The following is a 26,966-nucleotide window of genomic DNA, read 5'->3' on the forward strand; positions in this document are numbered from 1 at the left end:
ACTATTATACTATCCCGCATTATTTGAGCTAGAATAAATAACAATAATAACAATAATCAATTTTCAACTGTCAGGAATATGGATCTGTTTTGTTGTTGTTTTTTTCTCCCTATGTGCTCCCCATGACCTAGTTTCTCCCTCTCTTTGATTTGTCATTTGTTTCAGGTGTGTCTTGTCATTTTGTCTAGTATTTAAAGTGTAGTCTGCCCCATGTTTCCTTGTCTGGTGTTAAACGTTGATGTTGTGCTACGTGTGTGTTCCTGCCTGCCCTGTCTTACCCCTTGCATGTTCATTAAAGGGGTCATATGATGCTATTTTAAAGATCATTATTTTGTGCATTTGTGACCCTGGACCACAAAACCAGTCTTAAGTGTCAATTTTTCGAAATTGAGGTATATACATCATCTGAAAGCTGAATAAATAAGATTTCCGTTGATGTACGGTTTGTTAGGATCGGACAACATTTGGCCGAGATACAACTATTTGAAAATCTGGAATCTGAGGTTGCAAAAAAATCTAAACATTGAGAAAATCGCCTTTAAAATTGTCCAAATGAAGTTATTAGCAATGCATATTACTAATCAAAAATGAAGTTTTTATACATTTACGGTAAGAAATTTACAAAATATCTTCATGGAACATGATCTTTACTTAATATCCTAATGATTTTTGGCATAAAAGAAAAATTTATAATTTTGACCCATACAATGTATTTTTGGCTATTGCTACAATTATACCCCAGCGACTTAAGACTGGTTTTGTGGTCCAGGGTCACATTTGGTGTAACACAATATGTTGACATTCTGTAACGTGGCTGACGAGACGTGAGACAGGCGGATCCATGTGCGAGCTTTTATTGATCAGAGACGTGGTTTAACAGGCAGGGTCGAACATAGGCAGACAGGTATAACATAGGCAATACACAGAGTTATCTGAAACGAGCGTGGGTCAGGCGACAGCGAACAGTATCAAGAGGGCTAGACAAGAGAGGTAAACCAAAACGTAAGCGATAGTCCAGGCAGGGGAAAACACAATCCGAAAACAGGCTAGACAAGGCGAGACTAGGGAAACTAACAGGGCTCTGTAGGGCAGCGATAAATACATACAATACTCGGCGCTGACGGAAGGAAATTCCAGGGTTTAAATAAGGCATGTGATCAGTGTGTGCGTAGGATCAGGTGTGCCTGTGATTAGTGCAATGAGTGATTGGTGACAGCTGTGATCAGTACCATTGATGATGGGAATTGTAGTTTGGTGAAATGTAACAATAGTGTAGTGCAGTGCAGAGTCCATGTGATGAGCGGGTGACCTCTGGTGGTGAGTGAGCAGAAGTGCATGGACAGGATTCGTGACACATACTTTAACCCATTTAATCCCACCGGTCACAATAGTGACTGTAAAAAAGTTTTTCGTTTATAAAGCTCTACAAACTGTACCGACTGATGTTTTAGTGCACTTCCTGCAAATATGGAAAAAAATAAAGGGTCTCAATTAAATATGTGCAGTTTCACATGATTAGTGCAAATTATCACATGACCAGAGCAGTTTATTTCCTGTTTGCACCTTGAGCAGATGATGGATGCATTAAAGCTCCAAAACGAAAGGCTAGTAAAGTATGTTAAAATAAAGATATGACAAAGATTTTTGGTACACATTATCTTTAGGGTGTCTAGTATTAATATATGCATTTGCATATATTCAGTTTTGCTGAGTGTGGTCATAGAGTGAGTAAACATGTTGATGGTCACAATAGTGACCGGTGGGATAACGGTGAACTTTATTTTACAATATAATCCAATGGCAGTTGCTAGTGACAAAATATTGCACTAAATTAAAAATTCAAATGTTAGAAAAATTTTACAATAATGATGTTGTAATACTCGTAGCATTGATTTAAAAATTTGATGTTATATTTTAGAAAAAAGTAACAATTTTGAAATGCGGTGGTGGCTGAATTTTTTTGTTTTTTATCTCAGTGTTCCTATCAATGTTGCATAAGGTTTTTTATGCATAATAGTAACCCTAGAATGTGATCAAACAGTTTAAAATAGCTGAGCTAAGATATATAACACTTTTTATGACTGCAGAAATATGTGATTTCAGTACTCTCCATATCCCACCGGTATCCCACTATTGTGACCGAATATAAAACACAATTTTTCACACACTTTTCTAAAAAAATTTCAAAAAATTATTATTGATTATTTCAAAGGATTACTAATGACACATCATTTGGATATTTTCATGTCTGGGAAAAATTTGGGATTAAAAGGGTTTTAATGTTCAAAAAACGCATTATTTTTCAAATACTGTACATTATTGTAGGTCCCCTATGCCCCGCCTATCTCAAACGTGTTGTTTTCTACAAACCCTCTCCATCCTACAAGTGCAGTCTGCTCTGATTGGCCAGCTGATACAGTGCATTGTGATTGGCCGAACACCACAAGTGCACGTCAGAAATGTAACGCCCCTTACCGTAAACACGAGCTTCAGCTTTCAAAGTAAATATAAAGACAGTTAATAATGTCCTTAGTTTTAGCATCAGTTCAAGCCTGAGAGGGGAACAGAGTCCACTGTGATGTGACCCTGTCTCTCTCTCTCTCTCTCTCTCTCACACACACACACACAACGTGTTACTCTACACTGTGCAAAACTCCGCATTTGAACAGTCAGTAGCAAATACTTAAACTATAACAAAACATACTTATAGTCGCTGATTCAGAAGCACCTGATTGTCATAGCAAAGTCGGAATTGACTTTTTTTTTTTTTTTTTAGAAATAGCCTCTCCTAGGTTCACGAAACTGTCGTCCATAAAATGTCGCACAAATTCGAACATTTGGGTTGTGCTGATGTAAATAAATCTTAACCTATGATTCCTAATTGCATCTACTTTCGGAAGCCCAAATAAAGTGCTTTTGCTTTCGCATAGAAACCCACAGCGTCTCCCTGATATGGCTGCATCAACACTACTGCGGTTACTGAAACCAAGCCTTCTTTCTTTGCGTGCACATTTGAGCGGCATTATGCAAATATTTCCACATCGTTATAAAGACATGTAGGGGTGTGTTTTATAAAAGACGTTTTAGCCTGGTCTGGATCAGCCTTCTCTTTTAGATAGAATAAATCCTTTTGTGGGAGACTTTGAGCTTTGTAACTGTGCAGATCTTATACATGCACGAACTGCTACATAACACACTAAAGAAAAGGAAAACAAGAAATCGCATCATATGACCCCTTTAAAAGACTGTCGTTCGTAATTCTCCATCGTCTCCTCGTTCCTCGCTCCTCACAGTAGGCAACCGTGACAGAACACCAGACCTACAAAAAGTACTGTATATTGCCGTGTTTTGCCCCCGTTTTGGTCTCCGTTTTTTGGACAGTGTTTCTTTTGTTTCCTGTGTTTTCCCTATGGATCCCCTCGCCGCTTTGTTCGTCTCCCTAGCCCGTAAGGACCCGCCACTTTTGGAGTATGCGGCTGTGTTCTAACGGCATTCGACGACACTGCGCTGAACTCACTGTTCTGGATCGGGGCAAATTACCATCGCCCCGTTGTCCTCCCAGACACCACTGGACTGAGCTGGAGGGAAGCCATCATCCAATGTCTGTAGAGTGTCTATCCCCGATCCAGAGCACAGCCAAACCCAGAGCCCAGCCGACCATCTCCCCGCTGTGCAGAGCCCAAGCCTGAGCCCATCGATGACGGGGAGCCCGAGCCCGCAGTGACCGATGAGCCATCGACACACGGAGCAACAGAGCTGAGGATCACTGTGAAGCCGATGCTGCAAGTAATGTCAGACCAGGTGCGAAAATCAGCTACAAAGCCCGCCACGAGGGAGAAAGCTGTGGACAGTGAGAACGCGGAGAGGAGCTCCGCCCCATGGCTGAGGGTGAGCGGAATGTGGATCTGGGACTGCTGGACTTAGAAGGAGAGGCTGTGGATGCTGACTTGCCCCCTCTCCTCCTGCATTGTTCGGAGCCCTCAGTCACTCCTGTTTCCCCATCCTGCCCAGAAAGAGACGCAGTTCCTAAGATAAGCCCAGATAGGGCTCCTGTTCCTGAGTTTAGCCCAGAGAGGGCTCCTGTTTCCATGTCCAGCCTAGAGAGGCTCCCGTTCCTGAGTTTAGCCCAGAGAGGGCTTCTGTTTCCCCGTCCTGCCCAGAAAGTGACTCTGTTCCCGAGCTCAGCCCAGAGAGGGCTCCTGTTTCTCCGTCCTGCCCAGAAAGTGACTCTGTTCCCGAGCTCAGCCCAGAGAGGGCTCCTGTTTCCCCGTCCTGCCCAGAAAGTGACTCTGTTCCCAAGCTCAGCCCAGAGAGTGCTGCTGTTCCTGAGTTTAGCCCAGAGAGGGCTTCTGATTCCAAGTCCAGCCCAGAGAGAGAGACTGTTCCCGAGTGCAGCCCTGTCGTTCCCCTGTCAGTCGCGCTCCCCATGCTGGGAGTCGCAATTTGGTGTGTGTGGGCAGCGCACAACAGCCCTGAAAGCCCAGAGGCTCAATAATGCCCACCCACCCTCCCGCTCCTGACTCCTCCACCACTGTCATCTGGCAGCCCCTCTGCTCGCCCTCAGCCCACCATCTGTATGGTGTGAGCTCCGTGGGTCTGCCAGTCTCCATCGTCACCGTGGCTGGAGAATCCCTTGCCTCCGCCTCCAGCCTCTGAGTCCCAGACTCCGCCTCGGCCCATCGACCCGTCGGCTCCACCATGGCTCCTAGCTCCCTCCTCTCCGCCGTAGCCCATCAGTCCACTGGTCAGTCCATCAGTCCCTTCACCTTGGGACTCCACTCCTCCAGCTGCGCCTCGTCCCTCTGGCTCCGTCAGGCTCCTTCTTCCCTTCAGCTCCACCTTGGTCCTCTGTCGCTCTGGCTCCACCGCGGCCTTCTAGATCCCTGCCTCCATATTGTCACCTGAGCCATCCTGAGTCAGCCCTTCCTCCACCATGGATCCTCCCTACGTCGGCTCCACCGTGGGTCGACATTATGGCTGTGGCCTGGGTCCCACCTGGCACTGCCTGCTCCAAGCCCCTATTGTCTCCGTCTGGTCCACCCTGGCTCCTCCTGTCTCTTCCCTGTCTCTTCCCTCCTTCATCACCTCCCTGGACTCTGTCTGCCGGCCCCCTCCCGGGTGTCCGTCCTCCTCCTGAGCCTCCTCCCAAGTTCCCACCCGCCCCTACCTCTGATATTTCTACGGCATGAGGACGCGCCTTCCGGGAGGGGGACAATATGTAAGCAATATGGACCTGTTTTGTTGTGTTTTTCTCCCCCATGTAACCTAGTTTCTCCCTATCGTTGATTTGTCATTTGTTTCAGGTGTGTTTTGTCATATTACCGCGTTTAGTCTGGTATTTTAAGTGTAGTCTGCCCCATGTTTCCTTGTCTGGTGTTAAACGTCGATGCTGTGCTACGTGTGTGTTCCTGCCTGCCCTGTGTTACCCCTTGCATGCTCATTAAAAGACTGTTGTTCGTAATTCTCCATTGTCTCCTTGTTCCTCACATTAGGCAACCGTGACATCAACAATAATTAGATAGAATTTTCAAAAATTGTCTTACATGGCAACTAGCCTAAATGTAGGCATTGTGAATATTTTTATTTTTAATAAACAGAATGAGTGAATAAATCAGTCAGATCCAATTTTTTATTTATTTATTTATTTTAATTTATTTTTAAGTTGTTTTGCATGGAGACCAGCGTAAATTTGGTCATTATGCTTCTTTTTATTTTAACAATAACAATGATAATCAAATTTCAACAATAATCATGCAGTTAAAATTTTCATTCTTCCTAAATGTAGGCATCATGTATCTTTTTTCTTTACAGAATGAGTGAATTAAAAAGATTACTTGGTGTTATTTTACATATTTACCCTTAGTTAACTGACACTGTGCTATAATCAATAATAATAACTCAATATTAGATAAGTGCATAATCAGCAAACAATCATGCTTTACATCCTTTGTAAAGCTTCACGCTCTCTGGCATAGCTATATATAACCAGAGTTTAGATAACTGCGGGTGCATTAGTATTCCATGGCAGTCAGAGCCAAAACAAATTGATATGTTAGCGTGCAGCACAAGTCTGGCACGTCAGTGTAAAAGAAGCCGCCTCCCTCTGTCTTTTGTAATGGAAAGGCCCAATTGCAAGACAAGAGGGTGATTTAATCTATGGACTCAGAAGACAGTCAATTGTAGAACAGAGGTCTGTTTCCCACAGATCTATAAGGGCTCTGCCGTGATAGCACTGTTGATGTTAATGTCGTCCTTTGTGCTATGCGATTGGCTCTCAACATCTACAGCTGACCCATTTTGTAAGCATGGCTAAGTATGAACAAAAAGCATACTTTCAATTAGCAGTTATTTAGCACTGGAAACGAAAGTCCTAAATGTATACTGGCTTAAATAAAAAGATACCAGGTTTTTCAATGAACAATTTGTTGCAGTCGTCACTAAACTAGAACACTGAGCGAGATGCATGAAAAAGCTAATAATGACTTAGACCTTTTCCTCAGCACTCCGCACATGGTTGCCCCAACGGGACGCGCAGCAGCTGTAATTAGATGATGTTAGCGTCAGTGTCACTGCCCGGGTTAATGAGTACCTCTATTTACCATTAATATGGCTACCTGTTCTCAGCCCGGAGGCTAATGCTGCAAATATAGCTAATTACAGAACCTTGTAACACACACCTTGACCTAAAACACACATCGCTAATTCAGTTATGCAATGTAGTTGCTTTTAAAGAATGTATTTCTTCAAGGTTTCCTATGCTGTAGATGTTTTCCACAAAAAAACAAACAAACAAACAAAAAAAGTCCTGTCTTGACATTTTGGTATATAAATCTACATATCTGACACATCTGAAGCTGAGCTCCATATTGAGCCATTCCGTCTTGTTAGAACAAGGTGTGTGCCTTCATCTCAAAATGTAATTTTGTCAGCTGAATGAAGTCTAACTGAAAGGATGAGTTGTGTTTTGTGAATAACATGTTTGTCTTCTTGACATGAGAATGTGAGGCACATCACTGAGTCGAATGGGCAAAAAAAACTGTTTGCTTCACAGAAAATAATTTCACTTAAAGGGAAACTCCACCCCAAAATGAAAATTTTGTCATTAATCACTTACCCCCATGTCGTTCCAAACCCGTAAAAGCTTTGTTCGTCTTCAGAACACAAATTAAGATATTTTAGATGAAAATCGGGAGGCTTGTGACTGTCCCATTGACTGCCATTTTTGTTTTATTTCCCTACAAAAAGTATTCTCATCGCTTCATAACGTTACAGTTGAACCACTGATGGCAGATGGGAGTATTCTGACAATGGCAGTCAATGGGACAGTCACAAGCCTCCCGATTTTCATCTAAAATATCTTAATTTGTGTTCTGAAGACGAACAAAGCTTTTACGGGTTTGGAACGACATGGGGATAAGTGATTAATGACAAAATTTTCATTTTGGGGTGGAGTATCCCTTTAATGGATTGAAATACCCCAATAAATATAACCATGTCCAAGGTGCTTTCAAAAGATTTCCTAAAGGCTTCTGTAATTGTGAGATAAAGTTAAAAATAAAGTAAAACTGTGAGAGTCAAAATTGTGAGATATAATGCAATTACCAGAAATATTTGCAATTATGGAATTTTTTACTTACAAGTGAGAGAATAGCCAAAAGCTACACTGTTAGATGAAATTGAGAAAAAGTAGCAATTATGCAAACTAAAGCCACAATTGTGAGACATAAAGCAATAACAACAAATAAAAGAACAATTACTGTACATATTTTGTTATTTGCAATTGCAAAACTAGTCATTTTGCAAGATATAAAGATGCACTGTGAGATACAGTATCAAATGAAAATTGAGAAAGAAAATAGGAATTATGAGAACTAAAAGTCAATTGTGAGATAAAAAACAATTAATAGTCGCAACGTACAATTATGGGAAAAAAATTCAGATATTAAGTCACTTTGCAAGATATACACTGAGAGCAGTATAATGTGAAAATCGAGGGAGAAATAGCAATAATGAGAGGAAAAAAATCAGTAGTATTTTTAAAACTTCACAGCCAAAACAGGCTTCCATACTTTATGCACTAAATGTTTAGGAGTCCATAATCTTGTCCTGCAAGACATTTTATCCAAGGACCACCCCTGAAACATAAAGCAACTAACCACAATTTTTGTTTCATTTTTACGTGCTGTTTAGGGCAAATTTATCTAAAATACATTATATATATTAAAAAAATTTAAAATTAACAAATTAAAGTCTTAAATGATACCACTAGCCTTACAAACCTTCACAAATCTAGCAAAGTGCTTATTTTATCAACTTGGTACCATGTAAACACAAGGTGGTTTCCATGTGGACTGATAAAATAACCTATGGGGCCTTACCCAATGAAGTTGTGTCGAGCCAGCCAATCAGATTAGAGTTAGCCAGATGGAGAAAGTGCTTTCCAGATTTGTGTGCTATATGCATCAGACTGTCATTGAGAGCAGAACGTGCACGTGCCGTTTGAGGCTGAGATCCTAAGCATCCTCTGGGATGTGATCGTGCATGCAGGACCTAAAGTTGTAGGCTGAATAGGATATTATTTTCATCAATGAAATATATGAGAATCTTTCAGTTAGTGAAGAAAAATTGTATTGCATCTTTATAAATTTCATTTTCAGTCACCAGGGGATTAAACGAATGAAAAATTCTCACACTTCTAGAAGTGCTATTCCCACATTATTAGAGAAGAGATGGAAAGAATATAATTAAATATAGTTCCAAATAGCAAAGTCCCATATTGCATCGAGAAAAAAAAAAAAAAAAAATCTAGCACCTCATCTTGTGTTGAAGATGAAAGTAAATAGCTAGGCCAATTAATTTTATGTTACTGTAAATCTCATCCTGCATTGTAGCTGATCAAGGCAATATAAGAGTTGTAGTTTTTCCCTCTTTGATGTTTGATGCTCTACAATGAAAAAACAAAAAACAAAAAACAAACCCCTCAGATTAATAGGCAGTGTTATCCTCAGCTAGGTGACTTCTATGGACTTATTTGGCGAGATAAAAATAATTACCAGCCATTGATTCAAAAGTCTTTTCTAATGTTCGTTATTTTCCAGACTGACATAATGGGATTCTGTAAATGCCATCAGTGCAGCCATTTGTGTTGGGCTGCCACAAAAGGAGGCTGCTTGATTGGCAGATGAGAAAATCATTATATTGAAGTCATACATTAATAATCCTCCTACTTTATCTGAAGATATGGGGACTGTCAGCAGCTCCTAGTACATCAAATTAAAAATGGATCCATGCTGGATGCAAGCAGACAGACGGTGTCCACCCATCTTCACAGAGAGAAAAAAATCTGTATATGTGAATAACTGAGAGAGAAGCAGAAAAGAGCTATTGATCGCACACAATCTCTGCATGATGAGAGCTATTTTGTGTAACTGACAGTGTGGGCTTATCGTTGAAGCCTTACATTCTACAATTAATCTTCTTTTTCTTTCTTGTTAATTTTTTTTTCTTTTTAGCTATTTACATTTGATAGCATATTTCTTTCTTTATTTGTTTGCTTGTGCTCGCACATATGCACATGTAGCGTACAGTGGGTACGGAAAGTATTCAGACCCCCTTAAATTTTTCACTCTTTGTTATATTGCAGCCATTTGCTAAAATCATTTAAGTTCATTTTTTTTCCTCATTAATGTACACACAGCACCCCATATTGACAGAAAAACACAGAATTGTTGACATTTTTGCAGATTTATTAAAAAAGAAAAACTGAAATATCACATGGTCCTAAGTATTCAGACCCTTTGCTCAGTATTTAGTAGAAGCACCCTTTTGATCTAATACAGCCATGAGTCTTTTTGGGAAAGATGCAAAACGTTTTTCACACCTGGATTTGGGGATCCTCTGCCATTCCTCCTTGCAGATCCTCTCCAGTTCTGTCAGGTTGGATGGTAAACGTTGGTGGACAGCCATTTTTAGGTCTCTCCAGAGATGCTCAATTGGGTTTAAGTCATGGCTCTGGCTGGGCCATTCAAGAACAGTCACGGAGTTGTTGTGAAGCCACTCCTTCGTTATTTTAGCTGTGTGCTTAGGGTCATTGTCTTGTTGGAAGGTAAACCTTCGGCCCAGTCTGAGGTCCTGAGCACTCTGGAGAAGGTTTTCGTCCAGGATATCCCTGTACTTGGCCGCATTCATCTTTCCCTCGATTGCAACCAGTCGTCCTGTCCCTGCAGCTGAAAAACACCCCACAGCATGATGCTGCCACCACCATGCTTCACTGTTGGGACTGTATTGGACAGGTGATGAGCAGTGCCTGGTTTTCTCCACACATACCGCTTAGAATTAAGGCCAAAGTTCTATCTTGGTCTCATCAGACCAGAGAATCTTATTCAGGTGTTTTTTAGCAAACTCCATGCGGGCTTTCATGTGTCTTGCACTGAGGAGAGGCTTCCGTCGGGCCACTCTGCCATAAAGCCCCGACTGGTGGAGGGCTGCAGTGATGGTTGACTTTCTACAACTTTCTCCCATCTCCCGACTGCATCTCTGGAGCTCAGCCACAGTGATCTTTGGGTTCTTCTTTACCTCTCTCACCAAGGCTCTTCTCCCCCGATAGCTCAGTTTGGCCGGACGGCCAGCTCTAGGAAGGGTTCTGGTCGTCCCAAACGTCTTCCATTTAAGGATTATGGAGGCCACTGTGCCCTTAGGAACCTTAGGATTAAGTCATCAATAAAGTTGAGAGGGCCTGTTCCAGAGGCAGCCATGCATGCCCATGCCATGACACCACCTCCACCATGCTTTACAGATGAGGCTGTATGCTTGGGATCATTGCAGTTCCCTTTTTTTTCTCCACATTTTTGCTTTCCCATCACTTCGATAAAGGTTCATCTTTGTCTCATCGGTCCATAAACACAGTTCCAAAACTCTTCTGGCTCACCTTTGTGCTTTTTTGCAAACTCTAATCTTGCCTTTCTATTTTTGGAGCTGGTCAGAGGTTTGTATCTTGCTGTGTAGCATCTGTAATTCTGTGTCAAAGTCTCCTGAGGACAGTAGATTGTCAAGTCAAGTCAAGTCACCTTTATTTATATAGCACTTTATACAATACAGATTGTTTCAAAGTAGCTTCACAGTATTAAACAGGAAAATAACAGAATTAATGACGCAAAGTTATTAAATATGAGGCAAATTCTGCTGTAAAGCAGCTATACTGAAGACAGTAGTGTCGTTATTCAGCTTGAGTCATTTCAATGTGGATTCAAATTAATTCAATAACAGTGTCGATTCTGCAAAATGTATAAATTATTAAATTCAAATCAGCTATAAAGCAACTCTACAGAAGAATTTAATATGCATGATATGCCTCGATAGTTTTTTTGTATATAAAATGACTTTTTAAAGTTGCAGTTGTATTGATTTAGATTCTTCTACATTATTTTTTAATTGATTGTCAGATTGTCAGAGCATCACCCCGGCTTTCTGGAAGTTGTTGGTGATTTTACAGACACGTCTTTTAGGGTTCATTTTCACAACTTTTATGATTTTTCTGTCATCAACTACTGTTGTTTTCTCAGCAGATCAGGTAGTTTTTGGTTGCTGGTGGTGTCCAAACTCTTGATTTCTCCATGCCCTTTGTTTTTGCTAAAGCTCTAATTGACTTCCTCTTTTCTTTTAGCATCCAAATTGCTTGCTTTTCTCTCAGTCAGCTCCCCCGTCTTCATCCTGGTTTGTGTGTGTAATCATCAAATGCAAGATTCAGAATGCAGAAGTAATGGATATAACTGATATGACACATTCCCTGCTTTTAATATTCAAAGAATTAATGCAACAGGGCACAGCTGATCACTGAGAAAGACCTGTGAGGCAACTGTTCCAATAATTATGCTCACATCAGATAGAGGGTGAAACTCTAAAAGTGCTGAACTTCTTAGCTGGTAAAACATCTGTGTTGAATCACCCAATAATAAAATGTGACATTCTGTAGTTTTGTCTCATATTCATCGTTTCATCATATTTGCAAATGTCTTGACTCCACAGCAAACAGAGCAATTTTGTCTTTACTATTCCAATACTTTTGGAGGGCACTGTATGTGAGACTGCAGTTTGAATGAATACCTTTTCTTTGCATGACACACTGAAACCTGAACATTGTATAAGCAGTTGCTTCTTGTGTCATAGAATGGAAGAGGCTTTCGGGAGTGCGTGTAAATGTCACATCCTTTTGATTTTCCCGGCAAAAAACTCCTGAACATAAAAATCTGCATGCTTTCATAGACAACCTAGGAAGTGGGGAAAGGTCTCGTTTTATTTATTTATTTTTAAGTATTTATTTATTTATTTTTAAGTTGCCCTGTTGCTATTTTAACTGATTTTAAAATCAGTTATTGAATAAGCTTGTGTTCTGTTCTGTGTCCTAATCTCCTAAAACATTGGTGTCTCATATTTTAGAGCAGTCAATGCAATTTTGGAAAGAAATCAATCAAATCTGTATGTGTGTGAAAATATTCAGATGTAACATCCCTTTGTAATTGTTAAAATTTTTATAAGTAACTGTATTTTTTTTCTCAGTAACTGTAACAGATTACAGTAGCATTTATTTTATAATTTAATTACATAATTCATTAAAATGTGTTCATTAAAAATTTGTGTTCATTAAAAAAAGTTAACAAAACAGTTCCTACACTTTTACAATGCATTCACTATGATACTATGATCTCTTTTATTTCTATCGACAGAACAATGATATTAAGTTAGAATCTTTAATTTACCTAAATGTGAGTTTTCTGTTGATGTCATACAGGTATATTTTTAAAAAATGAGGAGCGATACATGGTTTAACAACAGCATGCATTTCTCCAAATTTTAATTAAAGATTTGTTTAAAAAAAGATTAATATAGGTAAATAAGTAAATTAATATAAGTAAATTAATCTTCCCTATTTTCGAGATACCCTATTTCACGAAGTAATCCGACAACAAGGTTTTGCACTATTTTCATAAAATTGCATTTAAAACTGCAGAGCCTCCATAGACACAGAGCCTCCACTACACCATATCTGGTGGATGGCAACAGTGTTGCTAAGGTGCAGCTGGTCAGTAACATTTTAGGCAAGGCTTTGCAAAGGACAATTATATGTGCATATTAGGTTTTGCTTCTGCGTTTTACAGGCAAACATCAAATAGAGAAAGCTGTATCCTTCTTCTCATGTTTGCTTATTGATTTTGAATTTTTTTGTCAAGTGTCCAAAATGTGTATTTTAATTTAAAAGTGCCCATCCAGTTGTTGAAGGTAAAATTTTCAGTAGATTCTAATACCACATTTGATTCAAATGCCTATGACTCAAGCATTCAGCTCATTTTTTTTCTCTCTCTCCTGAATAAGCAATCACAACTCATTTGTGCTCATTCCTTAAATACATAATTTGTACTTCCCTCCTTTGCCAAGTCAATTCTCTGTAGCGACTTTGTATTGCACATTCTTAAGTCAATTACCACAGAATGTAAGCCAACCTCTGTGGAAAAGCATACAACATTTTCTGCTAGTTTCTCCTCTTCTTCCAGCTGTAGTTCCAATGAGTGAACAGTCAAAAAAGCTTGTCTGTCTGCTCTCTCACTGATCCTAGGACAGCCGGCAGGGTCCCTGCTTGTATTGATTTCCTGTAAAGCAGCATTTGAGCCTCTGGTTCTCAGGGACACGAGGAGTCGACGTGTCCTCTGTGCTTCTGTCCAGGCTCTGATGGGGTTCAGCCTCTAAGGAGCACAACAGCACAGAGGATTCAAACCTAATTATTACTGCATTGCACCAGGGACCTATTGCAGTCATGTGCTGAGAGCAATCGCAAACCAGGCTAGATTGCAGACCTCAAGACATATTTGCGAAGGAGGATCTATGAATGAAAAAGCCATCTTGCTTGAGCAAATATGCCAAGTATAATTTACTAATATTTAGCCTATTTGTCTACTTAAATCCATCTATGAGTCCCTAATTGAATGTTTACACAGAATTAAGGGGATCCATCTCAGTTCTAACCAATACTGAATGCCAATGAAGGATGCATACTAATAAGCAAACCCGTATGGAGCCCATTTTTTTTTTTTTTTTTTTTTTGCATTTTCTGCACTGACTGGGGGAAAACTAGTGGAATGCTTTTAAATATGGTGAAATATGTTAAATGGAGCTGAGAACTACACTCTAATTGGTAACTGAAAGCATAATTGAATCAGCCAAAAACATTTAATAAATCAACACGCAAGGGAATGACAGACGTTCTACTTCTGTGGAAATCTGTGGAGCTTTCTGAAGAAGTCTGTGGGCACAGATTCAGTGTGGGTCTGCTAATAAGGCCATGTGTCTATTCTAGGACACAGACAGGACATAGGTGTAATATAATTTTTTTTTTTTTTTTAGGTCACAGGAAGTTTTTGAAAATAGTTTTTGAAATTTAAACAATTTAAAACGACTGTTTTCTATATGAATATATTTTAAAATTTAATAATTTATTTGCTGCTGAAATAGTATCACTATTATAGAAATAATTTTCAATTGAACAGCTAAAAATTATTTCACAGTATATTACTGTTTTTTTTTTTTTTTTTTTTTTCTCCAAACAAAGTGCAGCCTTGGTGAGCAGCATAAGAGAGCTCTTGCAAAAACATCTTAATTAAAATCTTAATTATTCCAAACTGCTGACTGGTATTGTGTTTATACAACAGTTCTGTCTAGTTCTCGAATCTGATTGGCTGAGAGCCTTTTCCAGAGGTGCGATATTCTAATGATAACAGAACTCTAACTGTTTCACCATTTGTATCACTCTGTTTGCGGTATTTGTGTCATGGCGGACGCCCAAATCCACTATAATTTTATAAATAATACTGTTTTAGTGTCACATAATGTAGTTTTACATTCAAACTAATGTTTTATGCTGAATGTAAGATTAACCTGAAGAATGAATGCTGTATCAGATGCAGGTAATCACACTCGCTCAGTCCACCTCTGTCTCATAATACTCTACTACATAATACAGTGAGCTTTTAATGCAGTAATACAATAAGCTTTTAATAAGGCAACTCAACGTTCCTTCATTACTAGTAAAGTGGCGTTTTCAAATTAGTAATGGAGGCTTGGGCTCAGCTGTTAAACTGTCAAACCGAGATTTGAATCTGTGGCGGAAGTAAGTAGTTCCGCACACAAGAGGGTTTTTTAAGACACTCCGTTGTTGTCTCTTTTTTATTTACACACTTATGCCATTGGACTCTTGTATAAATGCAATATCACACTAGTAGCTGTGCAATATGGCTATATCAGAATGCTGTGATTACCTACGGCCGAATCACAACGGACATCTTTATTGTTGAGCCCTAGACATATGCTGTCATATCTACCTTTGTACAAGCCAGAAATAAATGGTTTTCACTGGCTAAGTTATCTGATAACAGGTTTGCATTGACAAAATACCTACAGAATTGACCACATTTTGGTATATGCCCAAATAGGCTGAAAGAACAGAATGCATTTTTATCTGTTAAACAGCAATCAAGTCATTCGTGTTAGCTGATATATAACAGAACAGAAGGCCCCTGATTGTTGAACACTGCATCACTGAACGAAGCAATGGCCATAGTCGTAAAATTGTGTCTGGGCTGGTTTACTGAGAGAGACAATTTCTATCATCCCCTGTAGCGAGCAGTTAAAGATCAGGCAAGGCTGCCCAATCATTGCTCCAGATTGCCTATCAATTTTACTCAGTGTTAACTTTCCATGTGGAGGTGTGGGGTTATTTTTTATCAGTAGGCTGTAGTTAAAGACACACAGGCACTGAAAGGATTGGATTTAGCTCAATTTTGCCAAATGTGCTGTCAAACCTTAATGAAGCACTGGTTTACTCCTCCAGCTCCATGTGCATTACATTTCGACCAATTAAACAATGCATGTTGAGCTTTTATCAGATGCTGTTTCCTGCACTTGGGCGGATAATGAACAAGCTCTACATTGGACTTATTTCTTTAAAACACAGAAAGCAGAAAATAAAACCATTTATGATACTTGCTTAACATTTTCACTAGCATGACCTCATTTTGCATGGCTGTGCAGCTCTGCACAAGCACTTCTGTCGGAACCCATTTCTCATTACAAATTTTTTTTCCCCCTGTAGACAAGAGGTTTGTATATCTTTTATGTGGTTGAGATGCTTGGATGGTTTTTGAGGAAAAGTTAAAGTGACATCTGATTGCAGTCCGTAAAGTACCTGTTAAACAGTGAATATTAATGAGGCAGCAGTAGGTGTACTGAAGCAATGACTCCTCTATTTAAATGCTCTTACAAGTTTGTGATGAATATTTCTGCAAAACAGGAGAGAAAACCTGAATCATCCATTACTAATGCATCTACTGTGTGCTATACAAAGAGAATTTCTAACACCAGTCATACAGCAAACCCAGAGATATCTGAAAAGTTCTCTTTCAGTTATAGTATAACAGCAGAAGGTCGCCACCTTCGCTTATTTTCACGCAGACAAACAACTGGCAAGGCGGAGAGCTGCTTAAAGCAAAAACTGAATGTATCTAATGGTTATTTTACAACACAGAGTCAAATAAATACTTGTAAATATAGGATACACAGAATTTGATTGTTAAAAAAGGTTTGTCTACTTTCCAAGAAGAATTATTTCTTCTCTAAATGTCACCAGGGAAAACTGGAATAACAGAAACACAAAAATGTTTTACGAAATGGTGTGACAGCTGCAGCGGCCCTCTGGAAGATTCTGTCCTGATGCCTAGCAACCAGTGTTTGGAGACATCCAGTTTCCTTTTTGATGAATGCAGGGTCACAACACAAGACTGTTACTTAGAAAAAAAATAAATAAAAAAGCAGTAAACCTCAACCTAGACTGTGATCACAGCAGCATCCTCTGCTGAAATAATCAATCTTCCTCAATCGCGACACAATCCTAACTGCCCCATTTACTCCCGTAAATGTCTTTCTCGGCATTATAACCCTTCTATCTGGTGCGCCAAATGCTGTCAATGTGTGGAACAGTCTTAGACATGGTCTGGCAGGTATAGCACACCTTCTACTAACTGTTTCCTGTCACCTCTCCACTGTCCTCTCAAGCAGAAAAAGAAACATTAATAAAACTAATTATAATAATAGTAATAAAACCAATGTATGGAATTATTCACTAAAATACTTGTGTAACATCTACATTATATATATTACAATAGCTGGCTAGTTTTATTACAACATCTTTATGCATTTGTAATTTTTTTGTTTATGTTGTGCTGTTGTCATCTTAGACTACAGACACTTAGTGATGTGAATGCAGCTTCAAAAAAAAAAAAAGCAATGACTTTTGGCTGAAGAAATGCACTACTCCCAGTCAGCCATGCTTACTTTATTCTATGAATTAAAGCTTTTATTAGCCTAATGACTGGATTTTTCAACTCGTATGTTGAAAGTACTATCCATTTCTTAAAGCTGCATTCCGTAACTTTTTTGGTTAAAAATGATCCAAAATCAATTATTGAGCAAGTACATAACCAATTAGTGTTCAAACCTATTACCTTAACTTACCTTATCCCAATTCACAATGGTAAACTTATAATAATATTTTCTAGTTTAAGTGGTTTGGGTCAGTTTCTGAGTTTGACAATTCGTCTTTGCATCATTACGTCACGTCTGTATACATTAAGTGTGTGGATGCTGCAGGTGGCGGATCATTTGTAGCCACTTCTTATAGAAGCTGGAATAATTAAACTTGTCATTTTAGAACAAGTTCTAAGCAAGGGCGGATTTACCGGGGTGGCAACTGCCATATGAAAAAGCTGTGCCACCCCAGAATTATCACAGAATAAAATATAAATGTAAGCAGTGTTTCATGTGCTACTTTTCAGCCGTGGCGATGACAGCGTAACGGAAAATAATGGCAAAAAAACATGTCTTTCACTAAACTGTGCACGATGGTTGCACGTGCACGCAGCACGCCCAGTGTAGTCGGCTTCATTAACAAATTACTCTTATGAACCGGTTCTTTTTGAATCAAAAACACAAAGTGCAGCCCATTCAATTGTTTGTTTGTGAATCAGATACTGCTTCTCGGTTTATTCAGAAGTCCTCGGAGAAATCTAATCCCGTCCGGATGTGTCTGAGATTCATCCCATAATTGTTTGGTGTTTTGATTCTTCGACCACTCGCTCCACTTTCATCGTGGATATAGGCCTTTCTGCCATATCAGACGAAACAATAATATGAAATCAATAAGAAAATGCCGATCATGAAAACTAATAGCAGAGTTAGGTAAGAATCTTGCATTGCAATTTTCTCAATTGTTAACATAATATAAGTGATTTTAGTTGGCCCATTTTCCCAAACCATTAATTCAGTTCTCAAAACAAAGACACATTTTGAGCAAGTTAAACATTAGGTAGCAAAACTGATGACACCAATCAGAATCTCTGCATCTAACGGAGAGAGGAGAGAGCTGAACGAATAATATACATGGGTTTTATACTTACACATTCAGTATAATTACAGTAGGCTACAGTACCTGTGCATTAGATGATGGACATTTCACTCTTCTATATGTACAGTAAACTGTAGCACATGTAGTACACCTTCAAACGTGTGACTGTCAAATCTTAATTGTAACCATCTTTTATGTGTACTGCATGTTTGCAGAACTGGGAAATGAGTGGTGGAACTATGATGTCACTTTGTAAGAAAAACTCGGAAGCGAGTGCATTTTAGCACGTCCGGTTCCATTGTCCCAGAGTCAATGGGTTTTTTGAATGGGATTTTGGTTAAATCCCTAAAATAAGGTCCATGGTTCGCACAGGCTCAAGATACTTTCACGTTTTATTCTACGACACACCAGTTACACCCCACTCCTGATTTTTTTTTAAACTGTTACGTTTCTTAAAAATGACAGTTGCTAACAAGTTGCTAAATGGGACTACAGGCGCTGTCGGAGACATTCAACGTCATCACGCCAAACAGTTGATCAATTTAGAGTATTTGCAGTCGTAGTATAGTTTGTAATAAAATTAATTGTAGAATAACCAATTAATAGTTTCCTGCATTTTATATTGTTGCTCGACAAAGTTTTGTTTTGCCCCCTGAAATGCAACACAAGACTACTTTAATGTCTTTAAAGCCTTGACAGTTTTTTGACATCACTAGTCATAACACTCTATTCCGAAGTACAGTGAATATTCACACTGGTGCGTTGACTGACAGCCCACACATGCACATCAAAACATTAGATTCATCCATGCTGAGGAGCCATGCCGATGCACAACCCACATAAAAAAGATAGTTCCGGAAATAACTGCAATTGCAGGTTTCAAACAGAGATGGCGACAAAGAGGCAAAATTTACAGACTGCAGCTTAATGTTTAGAAACATCTCAATATTGCAAAAATGATGGGCATTAGGATAACTTGCTTTTGATGTTTCTCATTTGTAAGCCACTTTGGATAAAAGCATATGCTAATTGAATAAATATAAATATAATATTTCTTCATATAATTGGCTAGAATATTTTCAGACTGGTAAATGCACTTTCCACAAAAGTGAATATAGACTATATTGCCATTTTTTTTCTTTATGAAATATTTTGCTTTTAATGTAACTAATGTATAAATGATAAAGATTAACTAATCATGAAAAGTAGCCCTAAATGGGGTAGAACAAAAAGGCTTTCTCCCTTACATGCAAGCATCTTTCTTAGATATTTTTTGTAATTTTCAGCACAAACATCTCCTAAGTCATCTGTATTTAGTTGGGATAATTTCACAGCAGATTTGTGGTGGATAGTTAGATTAATGTAGCATGGAAAAGCAGAGAGGTTGATGTGACCCAAATGCCTGTTCTTGGGCGACCAGCTCCAGCCCTCATGAAATGGTTGAGAGACTGGCTGTAAACCCATTTCATGGCCAAATTTAACAGCCTTCCTGAGTCTCCTAAACACACACACACACACGAACCACCAAACGTACGTCTTTATTTTCTATAAAGTTTCACATAAGATGAAACTGCTTCTGCATGAAATTGAACATCCTGACACGCTGAAAACATCATTTCACACACCAAATAAGAACCTAGAATTTGTCTATGAGAGAGTATGTGAACATCTAAGTCCATGTTATTATAAAGTTTCACCAAATATCTTTCATAAGTTTATAACAAACAAATATCCAAGCTATTTCATAGATTCATTTGCTATAGTCAAAAAGGCACTATATTGCCACGAAATTGCTATATGCCCCTTTTATAAGAAAAAAGATACCTTGAAGGCAGTCATAGAGAATACCACTCAAAAAGTCTATTCTATTATTCAGCGGTTACCTAATAATCTCACCGTACTGTAGCTGGTCTGAGATATTGTGTGGGTGGACGAGCGTTTTTTTTTTTTATGATGCTGCTCAAAAATACACATAGTTGTATTTTATATAAATTAAAGCACCTGAAGAAGAATTCTTATTGCATTGATCTCTCTGCTCTGATTTACGGTTATGATTTAACAACAAAACAATGAACAGCTCAGAATGTACAAATTTTCTCTCAATACACAGCCTGAAGTCTTAAGAATTTGTAGGCATTTTCATATCTGGCATTTACATATTTGGATATATGCTGAAATGTACAATACTGACAGTATCTAAAATGTAGAATTACATAGCGTAAAATAATATATGGATGCTTTATATCATAAATATATTATTAATATGTATATCATGTACTTTTCTTTTGTTTTAGTTGACTAAAAGTCAGGGAATTTTAGTCTAGTTTTAGTCAATGAATATTTTGTCATATTTTAGTCACGCTGCATAATGGTTAAACTGATAATCACAATTATTTTGCTCAAAATGAAATCGTGATTACTGATCATGATCGTTGTCATTTGAGAAATTTCATCAGAATTATTACACTTAATCACATAATCATTATCAATCAATTATTGCACAAAATCACAAATACAGAGAATGTCAATTCATACACATGATTTATTTTACCTAGTATAGTTTCCTGATTTTTTACACTATCATATAAATTAACACACTCTCTACATTATGAATAGTGGTAAAACTCAAAAGCTAAAAAGAGAATTCTAATATTAATTCAAATAATTCCCAATTATATCCACAATTCTATTATAACAAAAAAGACTTATATCGTGGCACAGAAGTTCCGTATGTACAAACATTAAAATGTGTGGATGTCTATATTTTTTTCTCCTTTTTCTGGATATAGAGAGTTATTATTTTTAAAATTACATTTTAGTCTTGTCTTTTTCATTAAGTATATTGCATGTTGATACAGTCAAAGTGTTTAATCATGTCAGTGTCATATAGTCTCTGTCTCATCATAGTCATAAAAGCTTGTCAATTAATATTTTTGTGTCATAATTTTCATTAACTAAATTAACAGATATTATATTATATTATATTATAACCTCACCCCTAGCATAAATGTAACCCCTCTCAACAATATAAAAGCATTTATATACACAAACACATACAGTATTTACATATACACATATAGCCTACATATTATTTAGCCACAGTTATAAAGAATTTGTTAACATTGTACATGTTGATAATGCATAAAATTGTTACATTTTACATGCTTTCAATGAGTAAATTTATGTTTCAGTGCCTATGCAAATATGGGAAATTGTACATGTGTTAGTGTACACCAACAGAAAAGAATACTAATGAGATAATGTTGAAATACACCTTTCTTCTGAGTCAGTGGTTGTTATATCTGCTATAACATTGTGCCGCACCCCACGAAACATTTTGATCCAATGTTTCAGTTCACCAGATCAGAGAGATGATGATGTAATGTCTCTTGCATTTAAGTCTCAACATTTGTAACTCAGGACCACAGCGATCCTTCAAAACAGAAAGAATTACTTCTTTCACTTCTGTTTTAGAGAGACGACGCAAGTGTGAGCTGTTATATGAAACATAATAATACAGGCCTATTCAATATTGAACGCGTAATGGACACAATGAATGCAGAGACAGGAAAAGACTGCATAAACATTATCAAACATTTCAGAGCCGTATGAAAATTTACCAATAAAAAACAAACAAAACAAGGGAAGGCGACACATAGAAAATAGAGAACAAGATTAATCAAGACCCTGGGAGGAGGTGGGTATATGAAATGCTGTCCAATGTTGCACAGAAATATCATTCTGAAAAAGGTCATTAGGCAGCAACTTGGGCAAATTGAAAGCGCAAAGACCGTTGTGTCATAAATAAAGGCTTGTCATTTCACCTGCCACTGTGCATGCAGAAAATTCCACCCTGACATTATCTGTGTCACTTGGTCATTACTCTTAATACCAACGGCTGCTCTGCAATGCAAACACAATCCCCTGACACCAAAAAACCAATACCCACGTTTCCTGAAGCCCCTCGCCACTACTGTCAAAAATGATATGATATATTATTATATTCCTTTCTAAGACTGCAAAATCCCACCCCCCCCCACCTCAGAGAAAATCTAAATCAATGTAACCTTTTCAGTGTTGAATAATGAAGCTGAGGTAAAAGCCACCGAAAAGCTGACTGGATGTCACCAAGAAAATAGCGGTAATTACATGATTAATGTCACATGGAGAATAGTAACGGCGTGGGGAGATGGGAGCAGCCACCTCAACTGTTACAGGATATTAAATATTAAATAATTTCCATGATCATAGCACAGATAATCAAATTTTATTAATGCAAACCTGCATGTTGGCCCAGCTGTTCTTCGAATCACAAAAATTGTAGAATATTTTGTTTTTGCAAAAACAAAGAACATTGGGTATATTAAAGACCCCATGAAATGGCTTGGCAAGCACAATTTTCTCTCCTCTCTGTATTTCCAATATCGAAAAAGGAAGCCTAAGTGGTACTTGAATGGTGTCATCCTTTTTAAATAGCCAAAATGCATTAGTTACGTCACAGCCATGATCTGTTGCTTTTTTAGTCAGTTGAGGTATCAGTAGGGACAAAATACGCAAAATAGAACATTCATTTTGGGGGATTGGGAGTCATCAATATTTCAACAAAATACTGTATATATATATTTATTGCTAAATATTGATACTGACTCGATACTTGTATACTGGCTTGTCGGCGAAAAAAGATACTAAAGCTTGATGTTAATTGTATAAACCTATTGAGAAACAATCCATTCAATACAAGTCTATCTAGTTCTTTTATAAATGCGATAAATTTCAAAAAGTGAGAGAGAAAACTGCTCAGTGGTGAGAAAGTTGCAGGGAAAAAAAAAAGTTTTGAATGTATGTATGTTTTACTTAAAACAATCTACTGTACAAAATGCATTATGCACTACATGCAAATTTATTTTTAATTGATTATAGTTAAAAAATAAAATAAGGCAATCAATAGAATAAAATAACCGTTAATCACATGATTTCTGACGAAAAAATGCAGTATAAAATTGCAAACATTAGCTCTGACCTTAAAAAAAAAAAAAGATTTTGTAAGCCTTTTTTCCCCTCTAAAATCTCATAGACCCCTTGAACTCATTTGTGGCATAATGAATAATTTAAAGAAAAATTAAATAAATTCTGCATTAGCATACACACTGTATATGTACCCTGTATATGTTTACAAGAAAATACTAGTCTTTCTAAAAAATAAATAAATAAACAAAACAATAAAAAAAAAAATCACAAAATCACGTTTAATTCATTGTGTTGCTTGCCATTTCTTTGTAATTATTTGTGAAATTTACTTGCAATTTCTGAGTGAATATTGTTTCTACACTTTTTTTTTCAAGGTTGATGTCTTCAAAGCTTACAAATATGAACTAAATGCCACAAAACTCAGTTCTGAATATGATGCATATACAAATTATGCCAAACAAATTTAAAATGCTTCTGATGTTCATCTTAACACATCAGCAACCTCTGAGAAGCTCAGTGCTCAAATAATTAGCCTTATTTCATGAAGGATTTTTACATCAGCTTTGCATCAATTTCATCTCTTATTGTGTGGAGAACCAGAATTTCAATCAAAATTGTATTATATGGGTAATGTAAGACAGAGATGAGCTGAAAACTGCATCCAATTTTGCAGTCTGAGGCAAGGCTGTATTGAAAGCTGATGGTCAAGGCTGTTCTTCCATAATTAAGCTCTCAGGCCTTTCAGGAAGAGAGGAGTATTCGAAAATGAAATCTCTTGGTTAATAATGCAGCAAACACATAAAAAGTGGTCCTATAACCACTGTCCGCTTCATCTATCTCCCTCAGAGTAGAGTATTGATTTGGCTGACATGCTTCAGACTGAAAGGACACCAATAAAGAAAAGAACCGATGAAGGAGCAAGCCTCCTCACTCAAAATATCCCGCCCTCAAATGAGGGGCAAAGTCAAGTAATTTCCATGTCTGGAAAGCCAAGCAGGTAGAGCACAGGGAAGATAACAGTTCCCTTCCAGTAGCGAGCTCTTTGTGGGTCAGGGAGTGTTACTGTAAAAAAAGCCTCGGCAGTGAGTAATTGGCTGCCTAATGAATTGTATTGGCAGACCTTGTTCTGTGGAGGGTTGAGTGTGTCACAGGGCGCTTGGCGCACACTCAAGGGCGGCGCTTTATTGGCTTCTCTTCGCTTCTGCGGCCAGTCATTCACCTCTACAGCTGCTGCATTGCAACTGTATGGACCTATGGCAACTTTCAGATGCAATTATTAAAGAACATCAATACAGTATATGTTTTCTAGGAATGCATAATGACGGTTCATTGATACTGATCACAAATCCAACCATGCATTCAGTTAAAATAAGTTTAAGTTTCACATAAAATATTCCACAAGTCTCAGAAATTTACATTGACTTGAGGTAATATTTTCATCTCATTTTTTCATTTGAAGGCAGGACTGATGCATTATTATCTCTAAAACAGTCTGTGCTCACAAACTCTGGCTCTGGCTTCTAGAAACAGCATGAGAGGATCTTTGACACTATATTTGGCTCTCAAATGCATCTCACACACAGGGGGTTTTGGCTCTCATGTTTGGCCACTTACATGTGAAACCTTCCGATGACCACTGATGCACATTATACTATACTCAAAAGTAAAATTACAATGGAATACTTTGAGTAATTTAGGTTTACATGATGCTAATTTAAAAAGCAACTTTCTTTACAAGAAATGTATCACTGTGCACATACCATCTGATATTACATTATATAAATTGTAATTTTAATATTACGCCATAACGCCCACCACACACCAGCATAATGGTGGAGAGGAGACAGAGTGATGAAGCCAATCAGTGTATGGGGATGATTAGGAGGCCATGATGGTCAGAGGCCAATGGGCAAATTTGGCCTGGATGCCGGGGTTACACCCCTACTCTTTTTCGGAGGACATCCTGGGATTTTTAATGACCACAGAGAGTCAGGACCTCGGTTTAACGTCTCATCAGAAGGACGGTGCTTTATACAGTATAGTGTCCCCGTCACTATACTGGGGCGTTAGGACCCACACAGACTGCAGGGTGAGCACCCCCTGCTGGCCTCAATAACATCTCTTCCAGCAGGAGGTCTCCCATCCAGGTACTGACCAAGCTCAGGCCTGCTTAGCTTCAGTGGGCAACCAGTCTTGGGCTACAGGGGGATATGGCATAAACAGCCAAAATTCTAGTAATATACTAATACTAATGTTAATAAGTAACTAGTTAATAGCGTAGTGTTCCCTGAGCTAAATATTGACCTATAACCTATGTGGGTACTGATATACTGTGAATCGCCATACTTTGTATTTATATTCTGAAATGATTTTTACACCATTCATCACTGGAGGACAGAAATATTGAACAAAAATATTGAAAATGAAACAAAAAAAAGTGTGTGTGTGTGTGTGTGTGTGTATCTAAATGGGTACCAATGCCATGTGTAAACTGAATTGAGAACCCTCTTGAGTTCAAGGTTGGAAAGCAAGGTAATTTATCATTTTCTCTAAATGAAATCTCAGTGCAATTTAATCAGGTGCAACTGAACATAAAAAGAGTAACTTTAAAAAGCACTTTGGCAAAACATTTTGGAATAGTGGCCATGTAAACATAATTAGAACCCTTGACTCAGTAACAGCTAACTATATTGTGAACACAAGATTTTGAATTTATTTATAATCATTATCTAAGATCCAATCAACAATTCATATAAAAATGCTTTACAGTATAATAGTAATTTCAGGTCTGATGCTGAAAAGTATTCAGAGAATATAGTAATTACTGCTAATTGAGTTTCTGCCATCAAAATACTGATTGAGCTGGACAAATCATTTACATTTAAATGTGATGGCATTTAGCATGCATTTAGTGCATTGTTGACCCAGAGCACAGTTTGACAGCTGAAGAATGATAGGACAGCTCATCTGCAGAGTGCTGAGAAACAATGTACAGTCATTACAGAAGCCATGAAAAGCCATGCCTAATTGTCTCTCATGGGGTGAAGCCACTGAGCCTCAGATGCACAGAGGCTTGTTCTCACCATTGTAGGGAATAAACATGTTCTTCAATACACCAAAAGACAAAAACAGCCAATTATAGCAAACATTTATGGTCAGGGAATGATTAGCATACTTAATATGGATCCAGGATGGATGTTTGCTTTTTAAGCAATGCAAAATAGCCCAAGCAGACTGATGTGGACGAGGAGTGATGCTGACTAGCGTTTCCCAATTTTTATTTTCTGTGAGGTCTGCTGTTGAGTAGATTGGATCAGGTTGAGTTATGCCCTTAGCAAATAAGTTAGAATAGAATCCAGACTTCCAGAGTGCAATAACAATCCATCAGGCGACCAGCAATGGTGGATGTGAAGAAGGTGAAATAAAAAACCATTACTAGTGACAAGAATGTGATATATAGGATGACAATTTATTACTTTCAGGTCTAAGAAATGCATGTGCTAAATTCTGCCTGGATGTTAACTGTTGCCTGTTCTGTCAAAACAGAGGGCAA

The 26,966-nt window shown here is 38.1% G+C and overlaps 2 protein-coding genes across 9 annotated transcripts in view; both read right to left on the minus strand.

Moving 5' to 3' along the window:
- Window positions 1-26,966, minus strand: part of galntl6 (polypeptide N-acetylgalactosaminyltransferase like 6) — a 348,569-nt gene that overhangs the window by 265,612 nt on the left and 55,991 nt on the right. The window lies entirely within an intron of this gene.
- Window positions 4,561-5,260, minus strand: LOC131543851 (uncharacterized). Its single transcript, XM_058781668.1, has 2 exons — window positions 4,949-5,260; window positions 4,561-4,875 (listed from the first exon to the last, which is right to left on the minus strand). Exons 1-2 carry the CDS (start codon window positions 5,258-5,260, stop codon window positions 4,561-4,563), a joined length of 627 nt encoding a protein of 208 aa, XP_058637651.1.

The sequence above is a fragment of the Onychostoma macrolepis genome, chromosome 01, assembly GCF_012432095.1.
Source record: "Onychostoma macrolepis isolate SWU-2019 chromosome 01, ASM1243209v1, whole genome shotgun sequence".
Lineage (NCBI taxonomy): Eukaryota > Metazoa > Chordata > Actinopteri > Cypriniformes > Cyprinidae > Onychostoma > Onychostoma macrolepis.